Genomic DNA, 14908 nt, shown 5'->3' with positions numbered 1-14908 from the left:
GCTAGGGGGTCTACTCCTCCCCTGCAGCAGAACAGGTCGCATTTTGTGTTTTGCCTTGTAGCGAAAACGTCCAATTCCGGGGCTCCCCAACGGCGGAAAACCGGTTGCAGAAACTCCCAGTTGAGCTCCCACTCGTGCAGGAGAGCTCCGCCCCGACTCAGGAAGTCCGCTTGTACGTTCCGGTCCCCGGGGAGATGAGCTGCTCGGAGGAACACCCCTTGAGAGATGCACAACTCCCAGACCAGGAGGGCCAACTTGCAGAGTCTCTGAGACACCGTGCCCCCCTGACGATTGATGTACGCCATTGCTGTGGTGTTGTCGGTCATCACCGCCACCGACCTGCCCCCCAGAAGCGGTTGGAAGGAGCGAAGGGCATGAAAGATGGCCAGCAACTCGAGAAAGTTTATATGCTGGCTGGAGTGGTGGCTCGGCCAACGGTCCCCCACGCACATGCCTCCCATGTGGGCCCCCCAACCCCATAGGGAAGCGTCCGTGGTGAGCGTGAGGGTCGGTTCCGGCCTGTGAAAGGGAGCCCCTTCCATCAGGCGACTTTTCAGCCCCCACCAGGAGAGGGATGACAGGATTTCCGCAGGAACCGTCAGCAACTTGGAGGGGTGCTCCACATTGCACTTGAAACTCCGCAGGAACCAGAGTTGCAGCGGCCTCATCCGGAGCTTCGCGAACAATAGGACAGACGTTGTCGCTGCCATCAGTCCCAGAAGTCGTTGCAACGTCCGTGCAGGGGCGGTCGGATTCAGTTGGAGAGAAAACACCAGTTGCACTATAGCGTCCGCTCTGTCTGGAGGGAGAAACGCTTTGCAGGCTCGAGTATCCAGGATCGCCCCAATGAATTGTACCTTCTGAGAAGGCGTCAGACGAGACTTTTTTAAATTTATTTGGAGTCCCAATTCGTCCACCAAGGCCAAGGTGATTGTTATGTGCCGCAGCAAGAGCTCCCTCGACTCCGCGACCAGGAGCCAATCGTCGATGTACGGGAAGAGTGTCACACCCCGTAACCTCAGGTGGGCAGCAATGACCACCATGGTCTTGGTGAATACCCTTGGGGCTGTACAAAGGCCGAATGGTAGGGCTCGATACTGGAAGTGTTCGTCTCCGACCGTGAAGCGCAGATACTTCCGATGGCGGGGGTGGATGGAGATGTGGAAGTATGCGTCTTTCAGATCGAGGGTCGCCATCCAGTCTCCTCTGCTCAGAAGAGGAAGGATGTACTGCAGCGAAGTCATCCTGAACTTGTCGCACCTCACGAATACATTCAGTGCTCTCAGGTCCATAATCGGCCGAAGGCCTCCATCCCGTTTGGGGACTGCAAAGTAGCGGGAGTAGAAGCCCTGACCTTCCTGGTCCGCAGGAACCTTCTGGATGGCGTGTTTCTGAAGGAGTGACTGGACCTCCTCGCAGAGGGTTGGAGATGGTGCTGTGGAGACGAATCTCGGGGTACACGGGGGGTGGGAGAACTCTATACAGTAGCCCATCCTGATTATATACAAAACCCACCGGTCCGAGGTGATACGGGACCAAGCAGGGAAGAATTTGGCAAGGCGGATGGAGTCCAAGTCCGATGGGCCAAGCGTCCCAGGGGGGAAGTCAAAGGCCCTGCTTGCCCTGCTTCGCACCCTTCTGGCGAGCCGTCTGGGCGGAAGATGGGGAGTACTTGGGCTTTGACTGGTAGGAGGGTCGAGTGAAGGGAGCCGATTTCGAGCGCCACTGCCTCTCAGGCGACTTGGAGTACGGCTTCTTCTGCCAGGTTTTGGGCCACTGACGCTTAGATGGAGGGCGCGGCCCGGACACCCCTAGGTTCCTGGATGTCTTGATACTTTTATCCAGCTCCTGGAGGACCGAGTCCGTCGTCGAGCTGAACAAACCCGCCCCGTCAAAGGGGAGATCCTCGACATACGCTTGTGTGTCGGGTTGAAGCGCTGTGGATCTCAGCCATGCGTGCCTGCGCAGGGAGATAGCCGATGTAAGGGCCTTCGCACAAGTGTCCCCTGAATGCCTGGCAGAATTTAGCTGCTGTTTTGCCAGGGTCATACCCTCTTTCTGCAACCGCCTTAGAGCATTGCGGCTCTGTTCGGGGAGGGAACCCAAGATGGTGGAGACTTGGTCCCAGAGGGCGTATTGGTAGCGGCCATAACAGGCTGCGTAGTTGGCGATCTTAACGCCTAGGGAACCGGCTGAATAGAGTCTTCTCCCCATGGCGTCTAGTTTCCTGCCCTCTTTATCTGGTGGGGTGGAGTGTGTCTTTTTTGCCTTGGAAGACGACGACACGACCACCGAATTGGGCTTAGGGTGCACGTAGAGAAATTCTGCTGATGCTTCCTGTATCCTATACATGTGATCCAGCCTGCGAGAGGAGACAGGCGTGGAGGCAGGCTTGTCCCAGGAGGCCTTGGCTGTCTGTAGCATGACGGTTGTAAGCGGTAAAGCAATAGCTGTGGAGGTATCCTGTTGCACTATGTCAAAAACCGTGTCCGTCACCGTGGGCTGAGGCTGCACAGTGGTGAGAGAGAGGGTTTGAGCCATTCTCTTGATGAGATCACCGTAGGATTTGAGGTCCTCGGAAGGTGAGATTGGCTGCTCCTCGGACGTCTTTACAGGAGGTGAGGGTTCACCGCTGGAGGTCTCTCTTTCGGGCGATGAGTCATCCAGAGACCTGGAAGAAGCATCAGGGGAATCATAGAGTTCGGATCGGTGCCGGGTAGGAGGCTCTGGAGCGACCGGGGTAGATTCCTTCATCGATGGGGAGCGCTGCTTGGGGTCCTTCTGGACCGGTGGGTCCCGCTCAGGAGGCTTCGAGACCGACGCCGACGGTGCATTTCGCTGCGTCCTGTGGGACGTCCGGGATCGGTAGGAGGTCTCAGAGGCTTGATCCCAGTCCTTCTGGCGTTGCTGAAGCCATGGGAAGGGAGGCTGCACCGGGTACGCCCCGTACAGGTATTGCCACTGCCTCTGGTCCCAGGGGATCTGGGCTGCCTGATATCGTGGCGAGCGGTCCTCCTCTCGGCAGCGAGGGGAGTGGCTGCTGGAAGATCGGTCCCGACGGTGTGGGCTCCGGGACTGAGAAGTCGATTTTTCGATAGGGCTACTTCCGGTACCGACGCGTTGGGCCGACTCAATCTCCGAATCGGAATCGGAGATGACGAGTTGAGTCGACATCGATGCCAGCTGCGAAGTCGATTGTCGGACGGGCGAGGCGAAGAGTTTCAGTGGCGGGACGATTGGTGCTGTCGGATCGGCCGGGGATGCCGGTGCGGAGTGAGTCGTCGCTGCACGCTTTGACTTCTCCGACTTCTTGTGTTTCTTTTTCTCGACGGGCATCCCTTTGTCCTCCTTGGGCCTTTTGATCGGCACCGAGGACTCCGAGGCGGCTACCGAGCCCGAACGCTTTCGGGGTCGGTCGGTATCGATGGGCCGCCCGGTATCGACCGGAGTCGATGTAGACTGGTCCGCCTGACCAGCCGCGGACTCGGCCTGCTCGGTTCGGGGAGACAGTGCTCGCTCCATCAGGGCCGCCGCAAGTCTAGCCGCTCTATTCCTCCGCGTCTGTTTGGAAAACTTGGCACAGTGCGAGCAGGAATCGGGCCTGTGTCGTTCCCCCAGGCACAGTAAGCACAAAGAGTGTCCGTCAGGTGGGGCAATTTTGTTCCCACACTTGGAGCAGCGGCGGAAAAATCCCCACTTTCTTTCCATGCGAGGAAGGAAAGGCGGGAAAAACGTAGAAGGGGAGAGGGGGCCCCTACCCCGAAGGGCGGGAAAACAAAAAAGGGAAAACCCCGCTCTCCCAAACAAGACGAAAACTAAGCTATCTACACTATCTAAAACTAAACTAACTAACTATATACAACTAAGCTAGCAAATCCGAATGGATAGAGAAAAAGTTCACCGACCGTGGCAGATAGATCAACCGATCAGCGCGGCGGTCAGAAGAGAACTGGCGGGATGTCCGCGCCCGTCCCAGTGAGCATGCGCGGTGGGGCCTCTGGGCATGCGCACTGGGTCGGGGGCGCGGAAATCCACAGCTTTGAAGTTTACCGATCAAGGTCGGCGCTGGCGCCTACTCCCACAAGTGTGATGCACAGAGACCACGAAGAAGATGAGAAAGAGGAAACAGTGCGGGAGGGGGAAATGAAGTGCCCCTCCCCAAGACTTTTTGAGTTCCCCACTTGTTTAGCGTTTTGAGCATTTGTGACTACAGCCCTCTCTGAAGTGCTATAGTAGCCTTCACCAGAAAGGAAACATTCAGACTTTATATGTATCTTTTGAGTAGTTCATTCTGATTTTGTCATCAGAAGGGGTAAGGAGTTGGAAGACCTTAAAGCCCTGCTTTCTGTCCATTGGAAATTGTCTTCCAAATTCCCAGGTGTCATACATACTCACATTCTGAGTCTACCTCTGTATCTATAAAGTCTAACGATTTTGCTTTTAAAGTGAAAAAGACATCCCCCAAACTGCCAGAGAGTACACAAATGGACCAGGTCAAAACTAGTGCTAAGAGAATCTTTGCTTCTTCAACCTGCGTGCATTCTCAGCAGGAGTTCGCACTGGCTGAACAATATCAGTGATGCAACTGTCAAAAGCATCAGAAGAAAGGTTGAAACGCTTAGGGCTCTTTAGCTTGGAGAAACGTCGACTGCGGGGTGACATGATAGAGGTTTACAAGATAATGCATGGGATGGAGAAAGTAGAGAAAGAAGTACTTTTCTCCCTTTCTCACAATACAAGAACTCGTGGGCATTCGATGAAATTGCTGAGCAGACAGGTTAAAACGGATAAAAGGAAGTACTTCTTCACCCAAAGGGCGATTAACATGTGGAATTCACTGCCACAGGAGGTGGTGGCGTCCACAAGCATAGCCACCTTCAAGAAGGGGTTAGATAAAAATATGGAGCAGAGGTCCATCAGTGGCTATTAGCCACAGTGTGTGTGTGTGTGTGTGTGTGTGTGTGTGTGTATATATATATATATATATATATATATATATATATATATATATATATATATATATATATATATATATATTTGGCCGCTGTGTGACACAGAATGTTGGACTGGATGGGCCATTGGCCTGATCTAACATGGCTTCTCTTATGTTCTTATGTTCTTAAGTCCACTTGAAACCTTCGTAACTCACCAGGGGTTGCATCTTGGGTAACTTTGAGAGAATACAGGGTAGCAGCGAACCCAGAGCCATAAGAGAAGATGCCAATCCTTTGCCCTGCCAGTTGCTGAAGAGAGTACCTACACAGAGGACAAACAATACCCAGTAGGTTAGGGAAATCCTAAACTTCATGGCCTTGTTTCCTGGATATGGGTTTACAAAGTTTAGCTAGCTCACTCTAATCAGAGTCCGTATCAGAGCCACACAATTTACACAACACTCAGAATGCTCCTCCTTTTCTCCTTCTTCATGCATCCTTAATGCTAGCTGCTCTTGGTAATGAGCTTTCCTATCTCACATGCCTGCAGGCTCTTCAGAGAACATCCTGTACTCTTTTCTCAGCTGCAGAGTACGGAGCCATAAAAGGACCACGTAATTGTCTTCAAGATCTTAGCTAGGGGCTGTTCAGGTTGGAAATGGCTAGTGTGTAGATTTTTTTTAGTTCCACCACCTAAGTGTGCTGAGGAATTGCACACAATGACTGCTGAAGGCACACTGCCTCACCTAGGTTGCAAGAGAACAGACAGCAGTTTAAGCCTTGCACAGAGGCACTGCTCAAAAGCAGCCTGCTAGGCCTAATTCCTGTGAAGTTGCCAAAGCTAAAACAACACTTATGAGCAGCCTGCACATTCTGGATGCCCCACTGCAAGGACATAAAATTTTGGATTGTGCAATCCATGGTTGTTGCAAAATACCCTCATCTATCCATTGTGAGCAGCCACCATCTCTACTGTTAGAGGTATTCATACTATATTTAACTCACCTTCATGTTTCCATTTCGTAACTCATCTACAGTACAGTTTAGAACACACAATCATACACTTTCTAGGGCACTGCAATCTTTAGAAGTTGCTTATTTTCTTAGGTGAGAAGCAGGGGACCTCAAGACAGTCTGGGAATGATTTCCCTTCTCCAGGAATTCCTTCCCTCTGATATAGGAATGCAAGCATTATTCAGTAGGAAGCAGAAAACACTTTGTACATGCCTGAATGCACTTTACTTCTACTCTCGTATGGGCAAATTGTGTGGCTATGGCTCCAAGTCCAGCCTTTAAGAGTCTAGTAGCTAAAGTCAGTCACAACCACCTAAACAGCCTAAGTTCATACTTACTGAGCTAAGAGAGAAGCCAGGCAACCATAGACTGAAGGCGTGTACATATTCCCATTCTGATTGGAGACGAGTAAAGAAGCTTTGGTTTTCTGGTTGAAAATCTCAGCACTGGCCTTCATAAAAGCTTTCTCCACATCCCGGTCAAAGTAGGTGTCTTCCAGTTTCACATCCCTGAGAAGCATGAAAATTCCAGACATGTCATGCAGTAAGAGAGGAAGGTTACTGAAACTAAAGAAAATTAGCTTTTGAAAGCTAGCTTCTACATCAGGGCCTTTTTTCTGAGGGAACGCGGTGGAAGTTCTAAAATCTGAGGGAACGCGGTGGAAGTGGAACGCGGAGTTCTAAAATTTCTTTGCTGCAACAAAATTCTCAAAAAAAAATTTTTTTTAAGTTCATGAGAGGCACCTGTGTGTTTCTCCTTCATCTCCCTCTTGAGAGTTGTGGCACATCTTTTTCCAGAAAAAAAAGCCCTGTTCTAAACTATTAGATATCAGCACCACTATTAGATATTTTTACTGTTTTTTTTAAGCCTACCCAGCGTGACAGATTAGCTTTTTCCTTTAATCAAGCTCATTCACTATTAGAACACTGCCTACTAAAAAAGAATGCACAGCTTGAATTTGAAAGTCATTCATCACAAAACCACCCCTGTTAATTAACCTTCAGTTCCAAGAACCAGCTTTTATTACTCAATATTAACCTAGCTTTCAATTTTGAATTTACTCAGTTCTTCCCAAAATTCCTAATCTTACCTATAGCTACAACTAAGCTCTCTCCTTCCAAACTGTATTTGCTAGTTCTTTCATATAGTTATGCAGCCTAGTAAAATCCATACATATTTGGGGTGGGGGGGGGGAGGAATGAAGAATGTCCCTTAAAACAACTTTGTGTTTCTTCCACTTCAAGCTTTTGAGAATCTAAGGGGAGCCATAGCAAACAGCACCACGTGCCATTACAGAGTTAGTGTAATTTTAAAAACTTAAAAACTACATACAACTGGGTGATAAGCAAGTCAGTGTGGAGACAAGAAGGGGAAAAAACAGAGATGAAAGAAAAAATCAAACATACTGGTTTTTGAAACCAGTACAATCTAAACAAATCAAACATCCTTTAATGAATTAACAAAATACCTATCATCTCCAGTTATAAAAAAATCTGTGGGGGAGGGGTATGGGCAAATTGGGGGAGGGGTTGTGGTCAGTAGCAAAGCATCTGCCTGGCATGTAGAAGGTCCCAGATCCAGTCCCTGGCACTCTAGTTAAAAGGATCAGGTAGCAGATGATGTGAAAGACCTCAACCTGAGATCCTGGAAAACTGCTGTCTGTCTGAGTAGACATATTGACTTTGATGTACCAAGGGTCTGATTCAGTTATCAGGCAACTTTGTATCTCCTGCTACACACATCAGCAAGGTACCATCTTTTTTACTACCGTTTGAAGAGAGTGCAGTTAATACTTCCAGATACCAGTTCCAGAATTATTAGTAAAGCAGCTTGAGCAATTTACCTAAAAGCTTCCAGGCCACTGTAGATCCCATTTTCTTTCATCGGTGTCTGATCACTAAGGAAATCATTCAGCAACAGACGAGCTACAGATTTCTGTACAAGCTTGCAGTATGGAGAGTGAAAGACTATGAAGCCAAAATCATTCAAGCTGAACTCTTTGTCAATTCCCTCTGGAAAAGGAAGCAAAACAAGACGTTCTTTAAATCCTACCAGCTTTTTAAAAAGCCTACTGCAAAGCCCTAGCATGCGCTCGTATCTCTGTGTTCTGGACCATGTTTAGCTCACTGGACAGGTCATAGGACTGCATGTGCAGTCACTGGTGGCGGTGGAGAAGATGCCAGCTCCTGAGCTGGAATGCTAGAATATTCTGAGCCTAAGCTGCCCAGGCAGAATTCCTGCATAAGGACAGCACAGAGTCCAGAAAGAAGAGCAAAAGGGTAAAGCTCAAACTGGTAGGTGTATCACAAAGTCAACATACAGCAAATGTCATCTGTCGCACACATTTTCTCCTTCCACTGAACACGTCAACACTACTTGAAGACATCTGTTATGATACACTGTACTGTGTTGTATTTTCTGCAACATAAAATTACCTACTTTAGAGGGAATGGAAGAAGGACAACAGGTTGATGCCAGTGGTTGCTACTGAAACCCAAACAAGTCATCCTCTTACTCCAAAGGCATTTATTTCATAGCCCTTAAAGTTTAACTGAAATGTTGGAATGGGTGCTGAAGGTGAAGGCCTCCAAAAGGCCTGATGAAATCCTCAAGGCTGACATCCTTGCCTTAAAAGGCCAGGCATTATACCCACCGTGGTAGAGACAGACTGTACATGAGTGGAAACAGATTAATGATTAAATTTCTGATATTCGTTAATTTAAATCCTTATGCTGCGGCATATGCTTGTGAACAGCATTTAAATGCAAAATGTGTTCCTAAATCAACAGAAGAAACCTGAGATCAATCATAGCTAGAAAATGCTTTAAATCTGTCATTTTTCTGGATGCTGTGGGAAAAGTCAAGTTTCAGAAGTAATACAGCAAAGCCCTGAATTCTGCAACAGTATTTCTTGATACCTTTTTGCAATTGAGTACGGATCTTCTTGCGATAGACAGCATAGCAGCGATCCAATGCACTGAGGTAGCATTGTATGGACAGTTTCCCATCAACAACAGGATACTCAGACACCATATCAGGCTTATAGAAGTCATAGGCATGTTGCATGTGTGTCCCACGCAGTCCTAGAGAAAGAAGTCAGATGTGATACTACGTTCAAGAAAATAGTTCCTGCCTAAAACACACTGCCTATGAAGCTAGGAGTGAAAGAGGTGATATTGGTAGTGGTGAAGGGAAGAGCATTTACACTTTTGAATATAAGCCAGAGTCCCCTGAATGAATACTTAACAGGTGAAGAAGAGAGTTCTCAGAAAGAAAAAAAAAGGAAGAAAAGGCACAGGAAGGTAAGTACCAACTAGAGGTGGAAGGGAAGGTTCTATCCGTGTGGCTATCAGAAAGGAACTGGCAGGATCCTCGTGCCCATTCCAATGGACATGTGTGGAGCCCCCGTGCGTGACAACTGGAAAGGGCATGAAAATCTTTTCCTCTAGGCTTTGAAGTACTGATTGGGATCGGTGCAGGCGTGCTATATCCATCAGTGTGAAACACAGAGACCACAAAGAAGATTTAACTGCACAGTTATGCTTTGGTCTCTTTGACAGCTGAGGAGAAACCTAGCACTAGTTTTCTGTTATTAGAACGTTAACATAAATACTTCTCTTTCAGCTTGGAGCAGATATTTGCACAAGCAAGTGGGGCTGGAAAACGGCCCATTGGACTTACCGTGAGGGGTCCTTCTCCTCAAAGCTTGTCGGACATCTCTGTGGGTTATTCCCACTGTTCCTTCAGGGGGGCAGGAAACACTTTTTTCACCTTCCTGTTGGCACCTTCGGAAGAACCCCGCCCTCAGTTGTGGGACTCCAAAAGCAGTGGAAGGTCTATTGATAGTTCTGTCAACATCAAGAACCATGGTTGCCATGGCCAGTAGAGCGCTACCATGATGATTTCCGCTTGTAGATCTCTCACTCTCCGAAGAACTCAAGGAACCAGAGGGACTGGAGGAAATGCATACAGGAGATCCAGAGGCCATGGAGCTGTCAGAGCGTCTGCCTGTTCGGCATCCGAATGAAAAAACCTGGTGAAGTACCTTGGTAGCTTCTTGTGTGTCGGAAGCGAATAGATACACATCTGATTGACCCCAGCTTTGACAGATGAGGTCGAGAGAGCCCACTCGCCTTCGCAGATTACCTGTCTTCTCAGCCAGTCTGCTTGTGTGTTGTCCTGGCCTCTGATGTGTTCCACCCGTAGAGAGGTCAGGTTCTTTTCTGCCCATGCTAGAATCTTTGATGCTTCCTTGTGTAGCTGTGAGGATCTGGAGCCCCCTTGATTGTTCAGATACGCCTTGGTAGTTATGTTGTCCGTTCTGACAAGAACGTGTTTCTCAAACAATTGTGTCTTAAAGGCAACCAGAGCTAGACGTATGGCTCTGACTTCTAGGAGACTGATGGGAAGCCGACCCTCGGATTGCGACCACCTGCCCTGGACTGGACCACCTGCCCCCACGCCCCTAGCCTGGCATCTGTGAACAGCTCTAGGGATGAGGAAGGATGAAACATCTTGCCCTGGCAGAGATGAGTCAAGTCTGTCCACCACTGTAAGCTCTTCTTGACTGGTAACGGAATTGTCAAGTTCATGTCCTTTCTCTTCATGATTTGGAGCTGAAATGGTCGTAGGAACATCTGAAGAGCTCTGGAGTGGAATCTGGCCCACTGGATCAAGTCTATGGTCGAAATCAATAGTCCCATTAGTTTGGCAAGCAACATCAGTTGTGATGGTTGGCCCTGGTAGCCAGATCCCTGATGGTCCTGGCCTTGGACAGAGGCAGAAATAGCGAGTTGCATGTGGAGTCGATCACCGCTCCTAGATGCTCCAACCTCTGGCTCAGCTGCAGCAGACCCTTTGATATGTTCACAATGAACCCGTGCGACTGAAGGCATTGAATGGTAAGATCTGTGTCCCAAAGAGACTTCTTGCTGTTGGATCTGACTAAAAGGTTGTCCAGGAAGGGATGGACGTGGACCCCCCGTTTTCTCAGCTGGACTACTGGATTTATTAAGATCTTGGAGAAGACTCTGGGAGCTGTTGATAGACCAAAGGGCAATGCCCTTTACTGGTAATGTTGATTCAGTACCACAAACCTAAGGAAACGACGATGGGAAGGCTGGATAGGTATGTGAAGATAAGCTTTGGTCAAGTCTATGGAGGTGAGATACTCCCCTGGCAAAAGCGAGTCCATAATGAATCTCAAGGTTTCCATTCTAAAATGGTGTAATTTGATGTAGTGGTTCAGAAACTTGAGGTCCAAGATGGGGACAGTGAAGAGGATGGAGTATACCCCTTTCCCCCTCTCCGACCCTGGGATTGGTTCGACTGCTTGAATGTCGAGGAGGTGCTAAATTGCTCTTGTGGTAATGAGACATTTGTGGCCTTGCTTGGGGGTAAGCAATCTAACAAATCTGTTTGGTGGAATGCAGTGGAACTCTATTGAATACCCCTGTTGTACAATTTCTAAAGTCCATTGATCTGCCTGAGAGGCATCCCAGGTTGCTGCAAAATAGAGTAGTCGAGCTCCCACTGGTATCTGATCATAGTCATGCCTGCTTGGACTTGGACTCTCGGTCGGACTTGTCCATTTTGGAGAAGTCGTTTCGATTGAATTTGGAGCCGAATGAACTTCTCTTGAAGGAGTTCTTTGATGTCTCCCAATTGGACTTTTTGAATTGATGCGGTATCTGGCCAGGGAATGCTAAGTCCGAAAGGACTGAGGACCCCTTCTATCATTTCTCCGAGTGGATTTGGACATGGCCTTCTTTTTGTCGTGAGTCTCTACGAGGATCTTATCCAAAGCATCCCCGAAGAGACGATCCCCTTAGAAAGAATATGCTTATGCTGTAGATTTAGAGAGAAAATCAGCTTGCCAAAGCCATAATAGGTGTCTAGCCATTGTAGTGGACGCCCTAGCCTTAGAAGCAAATGTCAGAATGTCTAAGGTCGTGTCGGCAGTAAATGATGCCGTCTTAAGGATGCGTGAGGCACCCTCTAACAGACACCTGTTGTCCTCTGGTAACATCTGGATTAACTTACGTACCCAAACAATGGATGCCCTGGAAACCAGGGAGGCCATAGAGGATGCGTTCACCATCATGGTAACAGATTCATATAGTCTTTTCAAGGTTGCCTCAGCTTTTTTGTCCAGAGGATCTCTAAGAGAACCCTGGCCATCCTCAGATACCAGGCCTGAGGATTGTAGGGTTGCTACTGTACTGTCCACTGTTGGGGCCTGTAATAACTCATTAGTGTAAGCAGGAAGTGCGTACAACTTTTTGACTAAGTGAGGGAACTGCTTAAGAGAAGCTGGCTTTTCCCATTCAACTCTAACCTGTTTTTCAAAAATATTCTGGGAATGGGAATACTTGTTCAGAAGTTTCCCCCCAGGGCAAGAACTCAGTATTTCCACTGGTTCCGGACTTTATCTTCTTTGAGTTAGATACCTTGGCTTTCTCATCAATGGGCCCCTCCTCAATTTCTAATGCTGAAAGAGTTTTGGCTAGCAAAAACTGATAAATCTTCCTGGCGGAAGAAACGACTAGCCTGCTCAGGTATTTTAACTTCCTCCTGTTCCTCCTCTGAGAAACATTCCCCCTCTTCCTTATCCTCCTGATCAGAGCCAAACGCTATAGATTCAGACTCAGCAGGTAGAGGCTGAGAAGGATGTAAGGGGGCCTTTCGTGCTGCCTTGGTAGACCAGATGAAAGTGGGGAAAGAGCGGGGAGGATCTAAGGGAAAGGACGGTCCCTGTGGGAGAAGCCCCATTCGGGCATCTCCTCCTGCATCACCCGCCTAATAAAGAGCATAGCCTCTGGATTAAGAGGGTTGCCCATTGCTACGTTACCCCCGCTCGAATTGTCTTGGAAGCCTTCCAATTGTGGCTGCAGGTTAGTCCGAACCTCCAGAGTGCCTGCCCTTAGGAGGCCGAAGGTCTGCGAGCTGAGCCCCGCACTTCCAAAATGGTCACTGCTGTTCTCTGCCACCCCGAGGAATGTAACAATGCAAGGGCTTCCATTATGCGCTGTTTCTTGGTGCCAGCAGTCGTTTCATCTACAGCCGCATTGGGAAGGGTGCTGACAAGCCGCAAAGACAAGTCGGCACCTTTGATGAAGTTCACCGCCACGAGAGGCGTGGCGTGCATCTCTCCCTCCTCATCAGAGAGGAAGCCGTCTCTGTGCCTGCAAGCCATTTTGTAACAGCCCGAGTTATTTCTCTCTGCTGCTTTTGCTCAGTGAGGGGGAAAGGAGAGGAGGAAGAAAACTAGAAAGAGCTAAAGCAAGGGAAGTTATGGAAGGGAAAATAAAGAAGAAAAAAGGCTTAGCCTAGACTCTGTGCTGCTGCTCCTTGTAGAGGCAGGAACAAAACTGAGGGCGAGATTATTCCGAAGGCGCCAAAAGGAAGGTGAAAAAAGTGTTTCCTGCCTCCCTAAAGGAACAGTAGGAATAACCCACAGAGATGACCGACAAGCTCTGAGGGAGAACTGTCAGAGTCAGCTCCATGAGTTGTAGCAATTCTTCAGCTAGGGTACTTAGGAAACTAACCTCTTTCAAAAATCAGAGGGGCATTTGGACCCACAAGCATTGCAACAGCACCAGCTCCTCCAGTTGGCCTTGCATTTCCAGTTGCGTACACAGCTATATCTCCAGCAACGACAAGTGCATAACGTCCTGTAAAACACAAGCAAAGACTATGAGAAATCTGCATAATGCTACTGGAAGTTTCAGCAGCGGCAATTTCTAGCCATTTGAGGCTAGAAGACCAAGTATCTTTCCTGGAAATTAAGGCCCAAAGGATTCAACAAGAACCACTTCTGAGTGAACACAAACAGAACTGGCCAGCATGTTTACTCTTTACAGTCAAAAATGACAGCAGTGCTAATACTTGGAATACTGACCATATATAACATTTTTGTGGTATCATTGATCTTTATCAACACCCAGTTATGCAGACTATTTTAAAGGAAATGAACTGAAGATGTTTCTGGAATGCAGCTTTCCTGGAGAGCCAGTTTGGTGTAGTGGTTAAGTTTGCAGACTCTTATCTGGGAGAAACAGGTTTGATTCCCCACTCCTCCACCTGCAGCTGCTGGAATGGCCTTGGGTCAGCCATAGCTCTGGCAGAGTTGTCCTTGAAAGGGGAGCTGCTGTGAGAGCCCTCTCAGCCCCACCCACCTCACAGGGTGTCTGTTGTGGGGGGAGAAGATATGGGAGATTGTAAGCCGCTCTGAGTCTCTGATTCAGAGAGAACAGCGGGGTAAAAATCTGCAATTCTTCTTCTTCTTCTTGCCACCTTGCACTTGTCATAAAGGTGCTTCTGGAGATGGGGTCCCCGGAAGAAAAAAGGACTAACCAGCCCAGGGGGTTAATGCTAGAGTCACCAATTCAAATGTTGTATCCTACCGTGACCACACTAACTTGCTGGTTCTACAGCAGCCAATATAAAGATCAACTTTGGTACCTTCATGCCTTACACATTGCCCCCACTCATATGAATCTCTTTATAAGAAACCAGAGAGAGCAACTTTCAAAGGGTGTTCAATTAATTCCCTAATACAGCAGAGGACTGATCTTTGGGTCAAAGGCCAATACTTTTCTCACTAGATAAAATGGCTTTGCCAAAAAGTGTGCATACATTTTACACACCCAAATTCCCATTGCTACAGCCCATAATTACAAATGACAGCCATACTTGTTTCATATAGACATTAACAGGGTTATTATGAGCTTTCTTTCCTAAGCAACAGTCCACTTCCTCCCACTGTGGCATGCCTATAAAAATCTTATACCATAACGTGATGATGTAAGGTCACTGCCAATAAAAGAAATCTCATGCCTTAATGAAGTTGTCAAGCACAAAGTACATGGCATTCTCGCTTCTATACTCCTACTAACCAAGACAGCATCCTTTGTGAAGTCTGCCAACTGTATGCAATGGCAGGAAAATTAAATTGCTAC

General features: G+C 48.1%; 1 protein-coding gene across 2 annotated transcripts in view; it reads right to left on the bottom strand.

Moving 5' to 3' along the window:
• HMGCS1 (3-hydroxy-3-methylglutaryl-CoA synthase 1) overlaps nt 1–14908 on the bottom strand; it is a 45193-nt gene that overhangs the window by 12011 nt on the left and 18274 nt on the right. For both annotated transcript variants that reach the window (XM_060236033.1, XM_060236032.1), the window contains exons 3-7: nt 13496–13621; nt 8867–9031; nt 7792–7960; nt 6287–6457; nt 5150–5256 (exon numbers count right to left, since the gene is read on the bottom strand). In XM_060236033.1, the coding sequence (XP_060092016.1) occupies nt 5150–5256; nt 6287–6457; nt 7792–7960; nt 8867–9031; nt 13496–13621 (738 nt within the window). The remainder of the gene's footprint in view (nt 1–5149; nt 5257–6286; nt 6458–7791; nt 7961–8866; nt 9032–13495; nt 13622–14908) is intronic.

Source organism: Heteronotia binoei, chromosome 4 (genome assembly GCF_032191835.1).
Source record: "Heteronotia binoei isolate CCM8104 ecotype False Entrance Well chromosome 4, APGP_CSIRO_Hbin_v1, whole genome shotgun sequence".
Lineage (NCBI taxonomy): Eukaryota > Metazoa > Chordata > Lepidosauria > Squamata > Gekkonidae > Heteronotia > Heteronotia binoei.
Note: the sequence above shows the minus strand (reverse complement) of the source record. Positions and strands in the feature narration are given on the sequence as shown.